This window comes from Amblyomma mixtum, chromosome 3 (genome assembly GCF_055824585.1).
Source record: "Amblyomma mixtum isolate Tamu chromosome 3, ASM5582458v1, whole genome shotgun sequence".
Taxonomy (NCBI): Eukaryota; Metazoa; Arthropoda; class Arachnida; order Ixodida; family Ixodidae; genus Amblyomma; species Amblyomma mixtum.
In genome coordinates, this window is record NC_143014.1 from 209,075,085 (window position 1) to 209,097,231 (window position 22,147).

The 22,147-nt window shown below is 45.8% G+C and overlaps 1 protein-coding gene across 3 annotated transcripts in view; it reads right to left on the reverse strand.

Annotated features, from left to right (window-relative positions):
* LOC149353496 (nose resistant to fluoxetine protein 6-like) overlaps window positions 1–1,956 on the reverse strand; it is a 41,606-nt gene extending 39,650 nt beyond the window's left edge. For all 3 annotated transcript variants that reach the window (XM_089577361.1, XM_089577360.1, XM_089577362.1), the window contains exon 1: window positions 1,465–1,956. In XM_089577361.1, the coding sequence (XP_089433487.1) occupies window positions 1,465–1,765 (301 nt within the window). In that variant the 5' untranslated portion in view covers window positions 1,766–1,956. The remainder of the gene's footprint in view (window positions 1–1,464) is intronic.
* Between the last annotated feature and the right edge of the window lie 20,191 nt (window positions 1,957–22,147).

Below are 22,147 nucleotides of genomic sequence, written 5' to 3' on the forward strand. Positions count from 1 at the left end.
ATGTGCGTGTGTATGTATGTATCTATGTATGTATGTATGTATGTATGTATGTATGTATGTATGTATGTATGTATGTATGTATGTATGTATGTATGTATGTATGTATGTATGTATGTATGTATGTATGTCGGCAGCGCTGCTACCGCGTCGCAAGCCGGGGAAACGCCGTTTCTCATTGTCTGTCTGTCTGTCCGTCCGTCCGTCCGTCCGTCCGTCCGTCTGTCTGTCTGTCGGCAGCACTGCTATAGCGTCGCAAGCCGGGTAAACGCCGTTTCTCATGGTTTATGTGAGTACACCCTCCATGTAACGCACACGCGTTGTACAAGCTTCTATTCTAAGCTTGTCGTCAATATAAGCTTCTCATAGGTTACCTACGCACACATTACAACACGGATTGCTCATCGCGAGAACAAACTTGCATGCAAAGCATTCATCTAGATGCATACAATCCCCCCCCCCCTTTCCTCATCATGGTGTGTGTTTCACTGATCTGCACAAAACACGTAGCCCACACGTCACACCAAAACAACCTTGAGTTGTCTTAAAGGAGGATTCGGCATAAATTTCGCAATTTTTCACAAAAGAGACCCCTTTTTGGATTATTGTTGCGATCGGTTCTTCAGTTGTTCGAAAATTAGTCTTCAGAGTTTCATTTTTTATTTGTACGGTAGAAAACAAGAATTTCGATGTCGCTAAAGCTAGTGAAGTGTTGTGAAGAACTTCCCCCGAACGCAATTTTCAAAATGAGCCTACGGCCTGCGGCGCTCGAAAAGAGCTCATCTGGGAGAGGATAAAAGCTTTGGAAGAGCCATTTTACGCGGCGGTTAGCGGGAACACGGAAGCTCCGCTTCGGTGTTCCCGCTAACCGTGATTAAGGTAGTACGCTCAGTTTCCCCTTTCAACGCATGACTTGCTTTTAAACTGCGCGACAAAAAAAAGTACCTTTTCAGCCTTGCATATAGAGCTAATATGCATCAACCGTGAAAATTTCATTAAAATCCTACAAGTGGTTGAATTTTCCTCTTTTTTTAGCGTCAAATTCTCTTTTTGCGCTTAAATTATGACACAACGTGAAGGACATACACGAAAGAAAAGACATGTTATGGACAATAACCTAGCGCGTATGCCGAGATTTATTCGCGGCTGGCATGCCTCTTTTTTTTTAATCACATTCTTATCAGCATTACCGCTATGACTACGAACCCGCTCTGTCCCCCACAGAAGTATCACTGCAAAACCGGCCCGTGGTAGTGAAACTTCGGAAAAGGGGAGGTGTCTCCAATAGAATTACTCAAAATTACAGTTCTCACAATACGTACCGGTGGGAAATGTCTTTTCAGGGAAATGCCCCGACAATATCTCGGATAAACCGCAATCGATTTCATCGACTACGAACAACCTTGTGTAAGGCAGCCGACAAGCCGCTTGCCCGGGACAAGAAATCTGAGCACGGAAGGAACTCACGTCTAACAGCCCACGGGTCCAGGTTGCGGATTCCGCGCACAAACTTGACAAGGCCGAGGCTACATTCGACCGAAAGGTCCAATGACAGCAGCTGGCGCTTCAAGGACTTTGGCGCACTGTCCATAGCGTTAGCGATCCATTCCTTGAGTTTGTCCACGTAGTTTACTTCGGGCTGCTCGGTCGATGCCCCGGAGCTCTCACTGCCGTCGCCGATGCACGGTGTCAAGCACGCAAACAGAATCAGAACAACAGAAAAGAACAGTGCCGCTGAAAGGGAGTCCGTTCTCACTAACGATACCATGGTGGAAACCTTGAACCTTGCAACTCCGTGGAGCTTGAGTCCAATGGGCAGCAACGAACGGAATTATTTGCCTTCAGACAGAGGAAGGCGGATATTTGTCACACCGCAGCCAATTTTCTTCTCAGGTTACCTAAGTTTCATGTTGACCACTTCACTCCTAGCGACGACTGATGCATGCTTCGATGCCAAGAGCCAAGCAGCTAAATGCAATCGACGACGAGGTGCCCGAAGGGAAAGGGACTGGAGCGTGGAGAGGGTGTAAATTTGGCACGCGACACCTTATCAGGCCTACTATCATCACGTCCGTGCACAACTTGCTCCTAAAGTAGCTTCTCTTTCGAGGAGAGAAGGGTGCAGATGAGTCGGTATCCTTGACTTTTCTTCATTTTCTTCACCAAGCTGACCGTTTCTTCTCTGCGTAGAATTTACTAAACAACAAGAAGCTATATTTTGCAACAATTAATTTCCCGAGTAATTGTTTTGCTTATTCATAAGTGGTAAGGACGTCATTTGATAGGAGACGGCAACTTATATATTGCTTGCTAACTAGCTGTCCTGGATTCACAGGCAATGACAACGAGTGAGAGGAGGTAGGTGGGGGATGAATCAAGAAAAAAATCCTGGCAAGGTGCAATGCCAAAAACCCTTTCTCAATATCACTAAATAAGGATTACTTAAAGAAACAAAGACCCTCGTAAGGTTCAACAGCGAGTACATGCGAACCGTCATAAATTCGCACGAAACAGACACCTATAAATATACTAGCTTCATGTGAAGCATGGGACTCCAACCGTATAAAAATGCTGCCCGCCAGCTGTAGGACGTTCGTGTATCACCCATGGGCTACCTTTGTTAACCACCGCACGTAGGTGCATCTTGCATTTGGCTGCCCGTCCACATGGGACGCTGACTGCACTGCGGCTCTGATGCAAATATGGAAGCGCCCATTCAAAGCAGCGCCTGACAGCCAACATTCAAGGCCGTCTGCATTGCCTTCCCGTCGCAGTTGCATCCAAGCTCACTTGGCGACGCATCGGCATTCCGCGACTTGTAATAACACTTGGAGTACACCGAAGTGGTGAACGCAACGAGGAAAGAACCATTCGAAACGATTTCGTATCATTCTTTTTCTATTCCTCTTCACTTTCAACTTGTTAAGCTCATTCACACACCGCAGTACTGTGCACGTGAACAGTAGTTTTTCCCCGCATGGTCCCTGAAATCTGTTTTCTAGTCATCTGCAAGCGAACTCTTCCTATCCAGTCATGTTACACTGGTGTGTTGAAAAAGAATTATCTTGGTTCGTACGAACAATACTGAAATTAAAGAATGAAATGAAGCGATAATTCATTTTCTCTTGTTATTTTTATCCCTCTTCTTCGCACCTCATTTTCACTGCAGAAGGATCAGTGAAATTTTTTCATGATATATTCACCGACCCATTGGCACAGAATGAGCGTGAGCGTGTGGGCGCGTGCGTGTGTGTACGGGCATGCATTGGCACATAACTCAAGCCAGGCTTTCGTAAAAGTGATGGGCTCACTCTGCAGGGTAACAAATTGATGAGGTGATGCTTACTACCTTTACCTTGCACCAGTCCCTTGGTCCCTCACTGTCTTTAGGCCCCGTGGTTTACTTTCTCGTCCTGCAGTGGAGACCTTATGGCATCCCTTATGCTCTAAATCAGTGTAAAGTAAGGAGGACCATCGCCATCACCTTTCACTACCTTTCAGTCTTTAGGGGCGCTGTGAGGGCTCCATTATAGGTCTCGAAACCAAGCTCTCTAACTCGAACGTCAGCAAAATGGCTGTGAGATAGGATTCTTGATAACACAAAACAAAGTGAAAAAGGGTCGAAGGGGAGCCTGAGCTAGCTAGCCAACGTTTCGACTATAGAACTTATCTTCGTCTGGGCAACGCGTTTATCGTTGGCAAGGGATAAAAAGGCCCTTCGCCCCGAGGAGGAAGTGCCGGTGAGGGTGAGGAGGGTGCGATAGGGGAAGGGTGGCGAGATGAGGAACGTGAACTTCAAAAGCTTACTGTCCAGACATTGGGGCTGTGACAAGTGGCAATCTAAAGAGGATTAGTGCTTTTGACCAAGGTTTTAGATTTTCGTGCCCAGGTAGCTGAACAGTAAATGTAGAGACATTAAATTTGCAATTACTGAAGAGAACGAATCCGTTTCAGTTACAAAGTTGGAGAGCACCACAAGAAACCCCGTACGATGCGTCTAGTTTAGTGGCAGCGTGAATTCGAGCGTTTTTCTTTTTTCTTACACTTTGATCGCAATTGAAAATGTGCGCGGCAGGGAACATCTGGGGCGCTGTGGCAACTTTTATGCGGTGCCTAAAATCATGCGCCAGCGGCCACGATCAAGCAGGCGTCTGAGGTTCCGCACGTCATTCAGTGCGCCAAAAACGCGTTAAAGGCAAAGCAACGTATTTGAAAATGGCGCAGTCTGTCGCTTCTTGTGACGCTCCGCCACTTTCTACCTGTATTTCCTGTGGTTAAAGAGTGCTTAATTAATGTCTTAACAAATTAGCAGAGGAATAGTGAATGTCCGTGTTTGCGCTCGGGGGCCTCGAAAGATGCTGACTCATTGTTTCTCCTAAATGCACCACTTTTTAAAGCGTGGTTCTCGCTACATGGAACAGCTTCTTTCAGAAACTTTAAACAAAAATCGATTCCTCCAATTAAACGGCGCAGATTAAATATTGTCTTCCATATGGAAACCGATTGCTTTGTTAATATTTAGCAGAGAGGACGGAACATTAATTGAAACCAAGGGAAGCAAAGAGGAATGGTAATTCTTTCTATGGTGGGTTTGATTAGAGGAGAAAATTTATTGCGCATTAGAAAAGAGATAATTTGATACACATCCGAATAAAAGACAACCAAGTGGCGCTGGTGGGATCCGAACTCACGACGTCCGCGTGTCTCGTCAGTACTCTATCAACCGAGCTGCAGCTGCAGCCAAGGCTCTTAAATGGGCTAGTAGGTCACTGCTGTCAGACAGCGCAAAAAGACACTAAAAAGAGAGCAAAGACAGGGCAAACGCTAGTCTTTTAAGGGCAGTCAAGATGGCGTACCTAATGGAAAGATTTTGAAACATAAAAAGCTATTTAACAGGGCCCATTGTAGAAGAAATAGTGACTGCCAAGGTTCATAATTAGGCTTGTTGGTCACTCTCTTTCATCTGCCAAATTTTTCCTTCACCTATGCAAACTTCATATACCGCGCCCGCCGCTATAATGAGGTGTGGCGCTGGTGAACACACTGAAGGTTCGGTGAAGCCTGACGTAAATACCTTGGAAAGTGGAAGGCAAGACAGCCACCGCCGCCGCTGAGTTGCCTCGAGGCTGAAACAAGTGCATTTGAGCAGTTGTTGGGCGAATCGGATTTTGATATAATGTGCGTATAATGAACAAAATTTGAGGATAAATAGTCGGCAGTGGAGATGACGCACGTGTTAGTCACGCCGATGTAAGTCATGCGATTGGTATTTCAGCGGGATATTATCTCTTCCTGAGGAAAAACAGAAATTTCGTAAGAGCGAGTTACAACCTTTACAAGGGAGCTTTTCACTGTGCGTGAATTCCCATTCCAAGATGTTGATGAGAAGGCGATCGCAGTTTATGCGCCGACGAAGCGGAAGGAATGGCGCAGGCTTTTTGCACAGCATTTGATGTTCCTTGAATGCAAACGACTGGTCAGGTGGTTGTGATATTTTAACTAAATTTGAATGAACTCGAATCTTATGGAATTCGCGGACAGTGCTTAAGTTTATTTGTATTTTACTTTATAAACAGACCTCAGTTTCTGCACTTAAACAACCAAAATTCAACGCCTCTACCAGTAAAACACAGAGTCCCAGAAGGCAGCGTGAATGGCCCGCTTTTATTCAATGCATACATAAACGACATTTAAGATATAGACAGTTCAATAGAATTTATCGTACATATGCTGATGACAGCGCTCTTCTTGTTTCTGGTTTAAACCTAGAGAATTTAATTAAGAAATGTAAAGAAGTTCTCACAGAACTGTCTGTCTGGTCCAAAGTGAACTGAATTAAAATTAATGTCACCATAACTAAAAGCATGATTTATTGCGCTAGAAATAACCAAGTTACAACTAATCTTAAATTAAATTCGAAAACCAGGAAATTGAGACTGTCGACGGCCACAAAATCCTTGGAGTATACTAACTTAGGCTGGGACACTCATATCAATTATCTGTCTACAAAGCTATCTTCAATTACGGAACTTGAATGTTGCAGCAATATACGTCCTTCGAAAGGTGAACTGCAGATATATCAAGCATTATTTAACTCTCATCTAAATTATTCCCCCTTGACACGGCGCACAGCAGCTAAGATAAATATAAACAGGCTTCTGACAATACAGAAGAGAACGGTTCGTCATATTCGGAAGATGCTATCCTTGGCCACTAGAAAGAATGCTTTTAAGTTATTGGAAATAGTTCGCGTAGAGCATATTTATGAATTTCGCCTATTGAAAGCATTCTGCTTTTCCTCCCGTGCAGCCATTAACCAAATAACGTCATTACCACCACCATAGCACCAAAACCCTAATGTACAGTCTGTTTCAAACTTAGGGGGAAATTGGTAGCGAGTAACCCCTGCGCTTCGCGGAGCGCTGCCACCAAATAGTCGGGTAGAGTCGGCGATAAAGGCGCATGCGCAATATGCACGGCCGGCGCCGCTCGAAGCCTCGAAGCTCGAGGCCGGGGTGCTCGAAGCGCAGCGGTCACGCTCTTATAAAAAAAGTTTTAGACAGATTATAGAGTGTCTACAGACTTCTGTCTATAAATTCTATAGATTGTCTATAGACAAATCCTAGACAACAGTCTATAGGGAGTACAAATGCCATAGACAGTGTATAGACAATCTATAGACAATACACTTTTAATAGACTTTTGTCTATAGACAGTCTATAGACTATGAATAGACAAAAAGCAATACCTATAGGAAGCCAACAGAGTCAATGAAAAGTCTATAGACTTTCTATAGACCATTTTTATAAGGGCGCGCGCCCCCTGCTTCCCTCTATGAAACAGTCGGTACACACAAGAAATCTTGACGCATGGAAAGCTCCGCGTTTTGCAACGTTTTATAAACACCAAGCTTTGTCACACAACCTCTCATTTATACCAAACAAATTCGCACACACATCAGGACTGAACCCAAGAGGTTTGAGATCTGCTTTCTTTGTAATTCTGTGACGACCCATATGGTTGTTGATGGCAGTAGAGCTCTGGTCACTACTGGGAAGGGACGATCGTCTTCCCGCGAGCAATCTCCGGATAAGTCGCCAGCACCCAGCATCCCGGCACGCCGAGTTCGCCATCGAGGGGCCATTAAAAAACCCCGCGCGGCTCCTATCGACATGGGTTATCACAGGACCACAATGAAGGAGATCATGCGACGCGCCGGGTGAGCCAGTCGCCATACTCTTCCACCACCTTCGAAGGGCAACCAATAAAGTGTTTTTGTTAAGCTTTTCCCCTTGCCTCCCTCTCTCTGCGAGATTCGGCATGATCCCTTGTCTGAGATTAATCGAGACCCTTGGAAGCGGTCGGGGCTCATGCCTTTCGACCGCTCTAGGGCCATCTCAGTTATGATGTTCCGGTTATATTTTGTTCCAGCTCTGTTACTGCCTTCTCTTTTGTATTGTGTTTCTAAAAATTGATCGTGTTTGATGTATTATTCTTGAGATGTGTTTTTGATGTATAGTGTTTAACTCACGGTGTTAAAGTGGTAGTATTTTTATTTTTTAGTGATTTGCATTCTTGTATTAACTTGCGATAAAAACTGCAATTAATTGTGCCATATTTGTTTTAAACACAATCCGGAAAACTGCTACTCTGTAGTAATGGTCTCCTGGGCCTCAGTCAAGCTTCTTTAGCAGCTTTTAGCCCAGGAGACCCTCCGGCTACTTCGTGAAAAAATGAACTGCATTGAATTGAACTGAAATTGTTTTTCTGAGCCTAATTTCAGTTGTAACGGAAAAAGCTGCAAAAGGTGCGAGTGCTGATTCCTCCTTGGCGAGTGCAGCCGAGAGGGCTTAACGCGCCATAGTGAACGGCGAAAAGCGCGAGAACTTCACGCATTTTTCGGGTGTTAGCTACGCACGAGCTCACAAAACCTAGGTGACACCATGGTTAGCACTTCCACGTGAGCAGTATAAAAAGAGACAAGTGTCATTAGCGACCACTGCGTCATCATGGCTACTGTGGGTGCAAGGAAGTAAAAGAAGGAAGAAACGGACCGTGACTTGTGGAAGTTGGATTCAAGCCATTTGCAAGTACGATTCAGGAACACGCGTACATATTTGACAATAGAGGAATGACCTGCGTTGAAACTTGGGAACGTTTTAAGCTTAACATAAACGCAGCCGAAGGCGGGGAGAAAATAATTTGCGTGCACTCTTGGCTGATTAAGGCGGCAAGAGGACCAAGCACCTTACATGTTCGTTATCGATAAGAAAGGGATCGAAGAAAGAAGCTTTCAATGGGCGGAAATACAGCGAGGTGCAGCGATAAGAGCGAGCTGGGCAAAATGGTTCGTCGGCAACGTTCCAAGAAAATGCCCGCTCGCGGATAAAAGAAGCGATAAGCACGCTAGAACTAAACCGCAGTTATCGAATATAAGGAGCAACTGCGTAACCAACAGAAAGGAAGGGAAGGTGACTCGTCGAAGAGTTACCACGAGCTCCAGGCGTACGAAGTACGAAGGGAAGAAGAGATTGATATACAAAATAATTGCCACTAATTCGAAAAAGAGACAACGAGGTTACGAGGTTACGAAAGACGAGAGTGAAATAATCTATGAAATCCAGCAGGGCACTGATGAATTCAATGCCGGCACACCATAGGGACTAGATGGTTAGAGCGACGCGTATTATAAGTAATTTATTAGCAGGTTGGTTTTATGTCCTTTTTATAGGGTGTTTTCGTGAAGATTATTTTCAACCCGAAGTAATTCTGATACTGTGTGAATTTCGGAAATTCATGACACTGCGCGTTAAGTTCAATGTAGGCCGATCACGCTAACGAACGTTGATTATAAAATATTAATACATTTGAAAGACTAATTGAAGTGATTAAAAATACTGTAAAAGATTTTGTCGGCCATCACCAAACATGTGGAATAAAATGTGGGCGGATGCTTAATTATATCCGCCTTAATACCTTACACGGGAAGGTTGTTATGCTTCAAAGTCACCTCGATGAGGCCTTCGACCGGGGATATCACGAAATACTGTGCTTCCTTGCTTGAATATGTTGGTATGGGCTCAGTTCTTGTTAACAGAGTTGGAAAGGCTTATGAATAGGGTTCCGCGCGCCAGAGAGAAAATCTATGCACCAGGCTGTGTTCGTCATGGGTGTCAGTCGTTCCCATTACTTTTTGCTGTTAATTGGAACCCCTTTGAAAGATGATAACTACCAGTGAATACATGCGTGGTATTATCTCGGGAGAAAGTAAATTAAAGTTCTCTCAAATTTTGCATTAGCGAAGCACGCTGCTTATCTCCGTAACTAATACCAGAACTAACTACGCAATAAACGTGGCCCCGATGGGAATATAAATATAGTACTGATGCCCTCATCGATCACATTAACAGAAACGTGATTTAAATTCTTTGGACTCCAACAATTGCCACTACACTTAGCACAAACTCGTTCTCCGCCTGGATCCAGAAAATAAAAATGGCTGTCGCCTTTATACACGCCTCACAAACTCTTCGGCGGCTCAAAAGGCGTCCTGACTGACTAAGTCGCTGGTATCGAAGGCGAGACGCCGCGACTGCAAGGTCGTCACTTTACCCAATGCGGCACGACCAACCTTTCGACTCCACTAGCCGCGCCAAGAACGCCGTATGCTAACGAAGGGGTAAGCGTTCGGGCTTTTAGAGTGATATGCAAGCATAAAAGTGCAATAATGAGCAGTTTTGGAAACAAAAATATTGCATAGTCTGCACCTGTAGCTTGTCCGCAAGGTGCGACATTTTATTCTAAATATCTGTAGTCGGCGTTATGTGTTCCGGAGAACACAGCACTTTGTGTGTGCCCTGTGTTAAGCGTTGAGAGACAATCGCTACGCTGTGCACTAGCCCGTCTCGATCCTCAGGCGGTGGCTAAAGCGATCATCAGCTACTAAGGCTTGCCAGTCACTGTTCCCGCTTCCCGAGGACGTCGTGCTGGCGCCTTATTACTGTGTTGTACTTGAAGCACTTCATTTTGAACTCGCCCCTATTTATCTGCTTACCCTATGTAACCCGTCTTCCGTTTCCCTTAGTGCAGGCTATCCCATAGGAGCATTCCGTAGGTTAAAAGCTAATCATCTGTCCTTCTCGCTCTTTTAACCCCATTATCTCACCCCATACCAGCACCTTTGCACACTGGGTAGCAACTGGGAACCTGCTACCGATATCCGCGATATCTTATCACGAAAACAAATTCCTACTTTGCGACAACATGACTGTCAAAACCGAGCTTAGGCTGGAAAACGCAAAGCCACTTTTTAGAGTCTTGAGGCGGTTAGAGAAGAATTTAGGGAGCGGCTTTGCAGACTTTCAATAGTACTGTCAACACACCTCGTGCGCACTCTAAAAACTGACACTCTGTCACGAAAATTAAACGGCTGCTGTATTTTCTTTAGAAGCTGCTTGCTCCACCTATATTGGCTAAGGAGTGAAATGCCTTTTTTAGTGCAGAGTAAAACTGCCTGCGCACTCTCTTTATGGGCAAAAGACGTTGGAGGATGGTTGTATTTTATTTGCTTTTATAATGCAGCAGAGCTATATGGTCGCCTGTCACCTGCATCTCTCGCAAATTACTTCCGTCGCAGATTGAGCTGGAAGAAAAATAAAGGAATCGATTTTCAACCGGCGGGGAGAAAATGGTACACCTCAGCAGAAACTCTAACAAGCACCATACAGTGAAGGCATACACTGGTGTACATAATTTTCAGAAGAGACTGTCTCCTAACTGCCGCAGTTTCTCCGCAACACAGCGCCATCGCTAAGCGAAAACATTCTGTGCCCATCTGGAGCACCATTCACGTCTCTTTCAAAGCACCAACCTTCCCAGAAAAAAACTCTCCGCGGAAACGACAGATGCTTCGGTTAAATGACAGCACTTCCGTGAAATCTCCTTAAAACTTCATCGTTCGCTCCGAATAATCACTCTTAAATACTTCGTATTGCAGTGCAGTCACGTGGAGAGTTATCAAGGTGAGCGTAAGTGAAGATACATTTACTTCTTAACACAATGAATTATGTAACAGGACCCGAATGGCGATGGGCGAGCCTTCGACACACCGTACACCACCAAATTGCTTCCTAATGAAGAATGTCCGCGGTGTGCAGCTACTGTCTGGATTGTTTCATCGTTTATTCAACTGTGTAAACGCTAACACGACAGTGATCTGTGAATTACTGGCCAGTTGGACCACTGGAGTTCGCAGAACGTACTCAGGAAGCAGTGCCAAGACTCGAAGCGAAGTATAGATACATGTATTTTAGAGCAGTGACGTTTCGTCTCACAGGAAAATGGCTTTCCATCGGATCACGGTTTCCATTGATGATGTGTGATCTTCCCTTGCCACCATTTTAGTTGTGTTGTGCGTAGCTGTGCTTCCTGTTAAGTTAGTGCAGCACAGACACTAGCTATATTTCTTTGCAAATAATCTGTTTATATAGCCATTTCCTTGTACATAAACGCGTGAAATAAATAACATGTGAGAAAAAAAAGGTGTGTAGCCTTTTCTTTGTGTCTAAACGCATGTAATAAATAGCATCTGAGAAAAAGATAGCGTGTGAATAGCCATTTACCTTGTACCTAAATGCGTGCAAAAAATAGCATGTCAGAAATAAAAAACCGGTACGCTACGATATGGTATGTAGGGTTTAGCATCCTGAAGCTGCACGTGTGCCATGAGAGTCTACGTAGCGGAAGGCTATATATTATTTTAGACCACCTTGTTTTCTTTAACGAGCACAGACATCACACTGCAGACAGGCACTGCGCGCGATCATACGGGGCTTTCTATGCAAATACGGCCTCTGAGGCAGTGAATAGATTTCGCGACACTGGGCTCAGCAGCCAAACGACACAGCCTGCGAACCACCGCAGCGGGTGTTTCTGAGACCGGAACGTGGCAGTACGCTTTCTATCGGTCTGCAGTGCAACTTTTCATCTTTGCAACTACGTGATATATTTCGTGTTTCAGATTCAGGGCGTAATTTGCCTAAAGAACAATGGCATTAATTCGCCTTCTGTATTGACACGGGGGCGCTAGTGCAGCCTCGGTGAGTTCCTTATTCGAAGTGAGAGTCGCACTGCTCACGGGGCGCTTTGCATCCTTACATGGAGCAGCGGCAGCACCACATGAATTTTGCACTGGCGTGGAAGCAACACGCCACCGAATCAGAGGCGAACCCATCGAGTCATCTCGCGCATAAAGAACAGTTCGCGATGGCTCGCATTAAAGTCACACGGTAGCAAAAGCGTCGGAAAATACCGCAGCGTTCTTACGCGTGAACGAATTATGATGACTCGCCTTCTGGCGCCAGGCGCAGTTTGTCTTCAGTGCCCAGCAATTGTAAGAGCACAACAACCGATCAGAAAGAGAGGCGTGGTGAAGTTTCCATAGTCACGAACATTCAGATGGACTTAAAGTACGTGCGTGCCGAGCTTCGATGTAGTACTAGTACGTGCGCTATAGAAATATAGTTCCTGTGCAGATACACTGCCAACAATGATGCGCCCTTACGTAGCCTCATAAACAACTTATCTGTGCCGACACCGCTTCGGATCTCCTGAATTGTGATCGAGGGCGACTATAAGGAGAACAGAGTGCAGTGATTCATTTCTTCCTTTTGTGTGCACAAAGCTTTTCACTTGGCTCCCTCCATGCAGTTGAGCATGCGTTCTTCTCAGTGGGGGCACACCGTTGCAAAAATTCACGCTTATTTTCGATAGCACGGCAAACGTGACCTGGATGCATTTGATCGGCTCCAGCCTGGTAATACGCGGTAATCCGGTTTTGCAATGAGATCCGGTGCATAAACTGGATTTCCTGCCCCAACTTGAAATAAAATATTTCCGCGTTCGCAATATTAAGTCAAACAGGATACGGTTAGTGAAACTTCGGATTTAAAACACAAGTAAGTTGAAAATTTCGATGAGAGGGGTATTTTATCGAGGTTGTACCGAAATACAGTGAACGACGTATCAGTCAAAGAATTATTATTAATTGTGCAATGAACAGTATCGTTTGGTGAAATGCCCTAGGGGAATCCCCCGAGGTGAAGTAGATTAATAATTACTCAGTGGCACCGAACATGGCTTCCACTTGGAGTTATTGATAAGTTTTCTCTCGCCCTTCCTGTTGCTAGCCGTCCCGGTTAGCTGTTTGTAGAGCGACTGCTCCATTGAAGCGGTGGTCTCAGGTTCGAACCTCGGGCCAGGACGAATTTTCTTTGAACTTTCAAGTTTCTGAGAAAGTTGTATAGCTTTCATCTGTAGCCATTTGGCTGCGCTTGGGTGGATACCATTGAGTAAGTACTCACTTTTTGAAATGGTGCCGTTTTGTTGCAAAAAAAAAAAAAGAAAAAAAAGATACTCACTGGACGGTGATCAGCGTGTAACGTGAGGTTCAGCGGCAGTTGTTCGTGGTGTTACATGTAATATTGTTTATGCTTCGTGATTGGCCTTCTTCCCTGGGAGGATGTGCATGGCGTCAGAGTGCTGTCAATCATGATGTAAAGAAGCGTGGCGCGCTGTTGCGTCAACGCCAACGGCGACGCCGCCGAAACCGGGAAACGTGCCATTAACAGCTGCCGCTTTGAAACAGTAACATTTAACTTTAAATTTCCTTATTCAGCTTCACATTTATGCTGCTGGGAGCGCGGTCAAAAAAAAAAGCCAACAAAATCGTCGGCCTGACGCGAACCGCGCCTCCGTTACAAACATCATGCAGTGGCGGCGGCAGCCGCGCCACAATTTGTGACACTGAACAGAAGCTTAGTTCAAGAAAATGATAAAGAAGGCAAATTCAAGAGAGAGCGAACAAGGAATTTGACAATGTAGCTATACAGACTATGATAGACATTCAGTTCTGAAACGCTCGTTTTCTAACACAGACATTTTTTATTTTTCATATGAAGTGTTTGCAGAAGCGACTTCGCAAGGGGTGACGAACACCAGCGCCGGTGAATTCCCTCCTACCTCAAAGAACTTTGACGAAGCTTCGCAATCTCTGACTCCACCCTCAATCACCATAGGGCGTGTCACGGGGATTGCAGGAAATGAGCGGGGTCATCACTAGATCGCGATTTTCCCACCCAGGCATTTGTGATCCACTGGTTAGCTTTTCCAGTGGGGAGCAAGACGCCTGCCTACAAACGCACAATTAGGCAACGCTAAACATCTCAAAATTTCATTCCTACATTTACCGCATCCCCATTCAAAGTGCTTACGCGACGCAGCGCAGACACTTCGCAAAATCCAAATACCCTCATGACTCTTCCTTTTTCGTTTGCGTTCTGACCCCCCCCCCCCTCCCTCCATTTCCCAAAAGCACTCCTTCCCACTGAACCCTGGAACATTGCTTTTTCCCCTGTCTTGTCTCCTTTCTCACTCCCACCGCACCCTTACTTCCCCCCCCCCTCCCTTCTGGAAAGGGGGTGAAAGAAAGGGAACATCTGTAAGACCAGCTCACTGATCAACTGGGTGCAATATTTGCGGATCTCTGGATCTGTGCTCCGCAATAAAAGGAAAATAGATCTTTGTCTCTATGATATTTTGATGGCTTTTAAGACAGAAACATGCTCAATTTCATGACGTTTCTTCAGCTTAACAGTTAACTTTGATACCACCATACGCAAATATATTATTTTTACGGGCATAATTAAAGCAGAAAAATCCCCAGAAGAAAAAAAATAACTTTCCGCAACTTTAAAGCGCGATAAACAAAAATCTGGGGTAAATCCTTTTGATCTTTTGCAGAGTCAACATTAAACGCTACTAAATAGAGATCTGAAAAACCACATTCCATTATAGTGTTGGGAAAAAAAGCACGACGGCAAAGCGACACGAAACGATTTTGCGGAATGCTGTCTCCGCTGCGGCGTTCCGGCTCTTAGAATGCATACTGCGCTCATTTGGCAACGATGTTTGGTTTGGCCGCGTTGCCTGGCGGCTTCGCATTCCGCCTCACGTGCGGCCGAATTTTGCCGCTGCCAACGCTTCTTCTCTCGCTAGCGAGCACGTCGAACCTCGCTTGTTTACCGCGGCTGATCCGAAGGCCCCAATGTGTGCCATAGCACGCCACGCGCAGCCTAGGCTCCGAGTCGCAAACAAGACGAAGCGGCCATTGGTGCATGAGGAGCGCTCGTGCTCGTCAGGCTGTCGAAGGTGGACGGGGGACTGAAGGCCGTCGCGGTTGAGATTCCTAGAACGGCTTTTCCATGCAAAAACGAAATTAACTCACAGGGAAATACTTAAAGCTATATAAGAGATCACTCGATGACATTGAAAAAAAAAAGCTTTTTAAGTGCACAGCGTAATTCCGAATGAAAACATGGACAGGGTCTCCACGCACTTCGTTCGGGATAACGATGGAATGCGCTAACATTTATGGGCCCCATGCAGAAACAAGACACGGATGCGAAAAGCTCAACAGCTCGCCGAGAGAAAGCCGGCGGCGCTCGGCAGATCGCATTTTGTATTCAGCCGTTGAAAAAGGTGAGAGACGCGAGCGATGTCCTGCTGGAGTGGTAGAAAGAGCTGCCACTACGCGTACGGTTCGCGAACTGTCTTAGATATGAACTATTAACTAAGTATTGACAACTCGCTGTTAAATACCTACGAAGTAGCTATTACTGTATGGCTTCTGAGTGACGAAATAAATAGCAATAAAATATTTCATCACAAATTAAAGGTGAGTGGTTGCAAGGGTAATTTCACTCACTGCGTGTTATCGAAGAATTAACCACAATGGCGCACTCTGGTAAACATGTCCTTGCGCCATTACAACGAATCATCAGCAGGAATTAAGCGTTAATTATGCATTTTTTTTGCTTTGAATGATATCCTGACAATTTATAACAGATTAAGACAATGACATATTATAACAGATTAAGTAATGATGATCACGATGACACAATGCAATAGCGCAAGGATAGCTTTTGACCAAAAAGCGCCATGGCACAAGGCATTTTTGTTCTATTCAAGGTGGGGTCAGAGGTCCATTTCCAAAGCATTTCACCCTAAAGTAGCCGAGCAGAAGACAGGCAAAAGCTTGTGTTCATTGTATCCCCGGTGGGTACCCGGCGGCACTGGGGATCGAACCCCGCACCTCCCGAATGCGAGGCGGGCGCTCTACCACTAGGCCATCGCTGCGGTGCAGATTGAGTATTGCTTATCTACAATCTGGTGCGATTGACCACTGCGGATAGGTATCACTAACTCTCTACGCTACTATCTAAATTTATTATTAACTAATACTAATAGACTTCCACTTGTTAATGTTTTAAGATGTTATTTCTTATTAGTGCTAAATATCTGTATTAGTAAATAACTGTTACAAATCAAGGGTGGAAATTATTAGAAGACTATCATTTATCTCCGATTTGAATCTCCCATCAAATCGTTTCGATTATTAATTCAGAGACTTCCATAGGAAGGCGATTCCAAGAAATTCTGCGGCATTGAATAGTAGCCCTGTTTGTCCATTAATATCGCTATGATTTCAAGCTCACAATACCATTTTTCTAACTCCTTGGCTCAGTTGGGTGCAACGCCTTATCGCAGTTCGTGCAGCGCAGGAAAATTACCGCACCTTCACAGAGTTCTGAAATGCGTCTGTGCTCAGGGTAATTTTCGAGGTTTCACAAGAATGCAGTTCATTCAGCCTCAGTCGATTTGTTGGCGTTGGCAACACTGAGTGGAACTACTGTGGTTAGTGAGGCCATGCGAAACGCGGTAGTAACTGCTCGTCAAAGCTGGCTTTCGCGCCACTACTGTCGTCTTGAGGCAAAGTTACCCCACTGTTTCTCCATGCGCTCGCTTCTGAGCCGGAGTACGCGGGTTCGAACCCGGCCGCGGCAGTCGCGTTTCGAAGGATGCGAAAGACGCAAAAGGCGCCCGTGCTATGTGCGATGTCAGTGCTCGTTTAAGATCCCCAGGTGGTCGAAATTTTTCCGGAGCCCTCAACTACGGCACCTCTTTCTCTCTTTCTTCTTTCACTCCCACCTTCCACCCTTCCCCTGCGGCGCAGTTAAGGCGCCCACTGAGAAGTTAAGCAGTTGCTGGGTAATTTCTTTTCCTTAAAAAATCAATTTTCATTTTCACTCAGTACAAAAAATCGCACTAAAGAATTGACACACAATTAAGCAGAAATACTTGCAGACAGCCTTAATAACAACATTCTTTGTTCGTATGGAAACCGCATTTGTGGTTCGTATAGTAACCAGAAATGTTGCAATATCCAGAATAAGACACAATCGCAGGTGTCCGTTGCGATCAAGAGACATATACTGAGAACAAGGTTTCCGTGGCACCCAATCATTATTGTTTAAAGAATATTTTTAGCTTAAAAACGATAACCCAGCATTCAGACACTAACTGTTAGGTTTGGTTTATTGGGGTTTAACGTCCCAAAGCGACTCAGGCTACGATGGACGCCGTAGTGAAGGGCTCCAGAAGTTTAGACTACCTGGGGTTCTTTAGCGTGTACTGGCATCGCACAGTACACGGGACTTTATCATTTCGCCTTAACTAAAATGCGACCGCTGCGGCCAGGATGCACCCGCGTCTTTCGGGTCAGGAGCCGATCGCCGTAACCACTGAGCCACTGCGGCGGACGGACACGAGCTGTCGCGAACTCAAACACAACGGCGACTTTCTAGGCTAGAATTTGCTGCAACAGCTAGAGATCATCACAATAAATTTAGGCTATGTCTGCGCGTGGTAGACACTAATAGCATAGAACCCTATTAGGCCATTCGGTTATGCCCCAGTTTGAATTTGTTTTTGAAGCGTAGAAAGGAAATGTGACCCTAAATTGTCGGCGCTGACGCGGCCCACTGGTGTGGCATTAAAGTAGGCTGGCTGCCATTTTAGTCCCATTGTTTTGAGTATGTTGGCGTAAGCCTCGGCTCATGCGTTAGCTAAGCCAGCAGGACCAAGACGAGCCAAACTAATAGCTTCAGACAGAATTAATACATGAACCTGAGTATTCATTTTGGCACCTTTCAAAAGTTCTATCTCTTGTTCCACTAGTTTGCTGGCGCTCAAGTCTTTCCTGGATGTCGAAGTGGAGCCCTGTTTTCTACAGTAACAAACTAAGCGACGTTATCTGTCTTAATTTCTCGCGCGGTATTAATGAACGCAGCCTTTGAATTCGCACAGTGGAATCAACTGGTTTTGCCATCTGCCGGCAAACGAATGAGCAAACCTGCCCTTGGCACATGCAGATGCTGTCTTTTTCCGGCAGGCGGGGCCACCAGTTCACTTCATTTGCACTCAGCAGCGCTCTTCCCAAGGCCTGTCTTGCAGGCCGGCGGTAGGTTTCCGCTACAACTACACATCTATCTATGCGTTTACGCAATACGAACTGGCAACGTTTTCCTGCGTGTGCTTCCGTTGTCTGTTCGGCATTTTTCCGTGCTGGCGGAATTCTTGCAACATGTACCAGCAAGCTGATCTCCAGGGTATTCTACACAATACAGTTCACTGCTATAGTACTGGAGAAGCTAGGCATATCGATGAAATAGTTGCCTCACTGCACTCCGAGAAATTTAAACGCCAACAAACTAGGCATACAAGGGAACAAATTTTCGAAAGGTGTCGGAATAAATAACAGGTCGCTTGAAGCACCATGCAAACGTCCTCTATCAGCTCTTTTGTAGTGAATTACGTCATAAGTAGCGTAAAAGGACCGCGAAGAAAACTCAGTACAGTTATTTTTCCAAGCAAAAACTAATTCTCAGGCTCTTTCTGGGTTGGTTAACGTTTTTCCGGCTGCAAAAAAAAAAAAAGAAAAATAATTTATGGTTGAGAAAATAGAATTAGAAAATTTTCCCGCCACTGTTTCAAACTTGTGACGTCCACACCGAGAAGGACTGGTTGCAGCAATTTCAAGTGAACGGTAGTATAGCATAGCCTCTTGGATCAGCAGAAAAATTTGGAGTCGACGCATGCGCGCAGTTTACTTGCGAAATCGGTCGGTGATCTCGACACCTATATTTCGTTCCGGGGTCTTTTCTATCTTACAAAGCTTATAAAAGCTTCATTCTCGGCAGGAGTGGTTTCCTTATTGTTAGAATGACATAGTCGATTGATACAGGTTAGCTTAATTTTGCCTTCAATGCCCCTTCAAGACTATCGAAAATGCAATATGGTTGGAAGTGCCCTCTCTTTTGAAGAAAAGAAAGAAGAGGGGGGAACATTTCGGCGTGCATGGAACTTAGTGTACGTGGTCTCAGGACCCTGTGCACCGTTTTAGGGAGGATTATGAACTAGACGTGCGATCGCCTTTGGAGTCCGTTCAGCAGGTGCTAAGGAAACGTTCTCTGTGGCAGCGTGCAGAAAGACAAGCCCGAAAGAGCCGGGATGTGTCCCATGGCCTTCAGTTGTGATGGCCCATACGCTGAGAACGGGTTATTGATCCCTCTTGTTTATTTTGTTCTTTTCATCTTCTATTTTTTAGACGCTGTGGACAAGTCGAGGCCTCTCAGCCTACAGCATTCTTGATCTGGGAGCTCAGGGAGTCAATTAGAGTTTTTTTTATTCTATTTCCTAGTCTGCCTTTTCTCTTTTTTTTTTCTGCGGACACTGCGACTCCTGCACCACCCAGTGCACGTGCCGTCGACTCTCATCAGCACTTACCATGTTCAGCTCCATTCAAAGCTTGACCCAATGCTGTTCCTCGCATGCTTTCCACGTGGTCTCCACATGCCAGTCTCCCTCGCGATTCTCCCCAGGTGCTACGTCAGGCGTCAGCCAAACCGCAGCGGTTACGCTGGGAAAAAAGCCAATGGCAGCCAGAGCTAAGCAATCCACGTGCAGTAATGCATGCAGAAGATAATCACAGGAGGTGAATTCAGGAAAGCCTGTCGTTCGGTGCTCAGCAGTGCAGCGCCACAGCCACTGGAGCCATTGCGGCGGGTGGCGTAAGGATTAGATTCGCAGCACGTCTGCTTTTAGGTATACTCCTGGTTCGGCTTTGTTTACCGTCCCCTTAAGTCAAAACACGGCTGGTGCAAAGTGGGCTAGCAGCAAAACGTGATAGGCATCGCGCTAGGGAAAACAAAATCTTGCTTTTTGTTTTCGTGGAACGCCATTTACGAGATAAATGATAAAATCGACTTGAATGATGGCTGCCGGGGTTCCGAGTGTTTTCTGTCAACATCTCATGCTATTATAGTAGTACGTCTAATAGGAAGTCCATAACAATATATTTTACATATTTATCTTTTTCTTGTTATAGCCCTTTTTTTTCGTGCAGCTAAAAAAGCTTTAAAGTGATTATGACGGAGGAAATGGCGGCGTCAATTTAAATGCATTGGCCCCAATTCTGGCAGAAATAAACAGTTCTTGTTGCGCCTGCGCGCGGCCTTATCGCAAATGCTGACGCCCATGAGCACGATATACCTCCCCGAACAGTGAAAAAATTCAGAGGGGCGCTTTGTTGACCTAAAGCGCGGAGAGGCGAAAGCCTTAAGCACAGTGTTGCTGCTTTGTGTCACTGATGTGTGGTTACGATGTTAAGCTTCGCCTCTGAGTGTGGAACGCGATAGTACCTTCCAACGCTGCCAGGGAGTCCACAGAACGCCATCGCCCGTTCGGCTGTACGCCTTGCTTGCCGGTAAATTAGTTTTCGAGGAAAGCCGCCGCGGTGGCTCAGTGGCTATGGTGCTCGGCTGCTGACCCGAAAGACGCGGGTTCGATCCCGGCCGCGGCGTTTGAATTTCTTTGGAGGAGAAATTCCAGAGGCCCGTGTACTGTGCGATGTCAGTGCACGTTAAAGAACCCCAGGTGGTCGAAATTTCCGGAGCCCTCCACTACGGCGTCTCTCATAGCCTTAGTCGCTTTGGGACGTTAAACCCCATAAACCAAACCAAACCAGTTTTTGAGGAAAGGAAATGTATCTGTCTCGCATATCTCGGTGGACACCTGAACCTCGCCGTAACGGGAAGGGAGGATTATGGGAGTGAACGAAGGCACCGTACTCACTAGACGCGCCTTTGTTCATTCCAGACCATCGAGCTGGCATGGCGGACTGGTTACCGTGCTCGTCTCGCACTCCGGAGACCCTGGTTCGATTCCCAAACTCGACCAAATTCCTTCTCGGTTTTATTTATTTATCTGGTCTGACTAGAAAACTCAATTAGGCTAATCGGTTAATTAAGCAGTGAATTAAACTCAGTCCCGCTTAGTTGGAGTGTCGCTACACGATCCCTTTACTTGGTTGCATGGTTACTTGCCAAAGCTAAATTGGCCCCGTTTGAAATTCGCGCACTTTGACGTCACGACCATTTCGGCCAATTGAAAAGCGTGACATTTCTGTCGACAATTCCTGCTTAAAACGATGAGGCCTTCAAGGCTTTCGCCTTAATACGTGAGCGGACTAAACGCTACCGTACGGTCAGTTTACTTCTGCTGGAACCTGTTTTGTTTGTTTTCTGAAATATGCAAACGCCACAGTGCGATGCAGTTTACTTCTGCTGGTACCTGTTTTGTTGCTGCCTTGAAACGTGTGAACGCTACAGTCCTGTCAGCTTACTTCTATTGGAACCCGTTTTGTCGGTTTTTTTGAAACATGTGACCGCTACAGTACGTTCAGTTTAGCTCTGCTTGAAACTGTTTTGGTTCATGTTCGGAAATATGAGATTGCAGTTGGTGCAGGAAGGCACGGCAGGCGTCTACAGTGCGCTATGCTCGACGCTCGCTTTCCAATCAGTGGAAGGAGTCAGAAACGACGCCTTTTCGCATTCCGTTCTTCCCTTGTTTGGGAGAGTTCGGTGTACGAGAATGTGCGCTGGAGGAGAGCGTAGTCCTACGCACTGGGTTCCAGAGGGCGTCGTGCCTGGTCTTCGTTGCAAGTAGCCAGAAACCAACTTTTAGAAGTTAGTTCGGCTCACAGAGGCCACAGTGCGCGAAGAGTGAGTAATAGTAGAGTCTGCAATGTGGGACTGACATTTAGCCACATTTTGTATTGCAGTAGCATTAGCAGTCCCATGAAGGCGAAAGCAGTCAAGAGTCGGCGTCTGTGAGAAGCCTCCACCCGTTATGGTTGGCAGGGGGTAAGTGGAGAGCGGGAAATTGCCCTCTCCACTTGTAAGGGAAAGGAGGG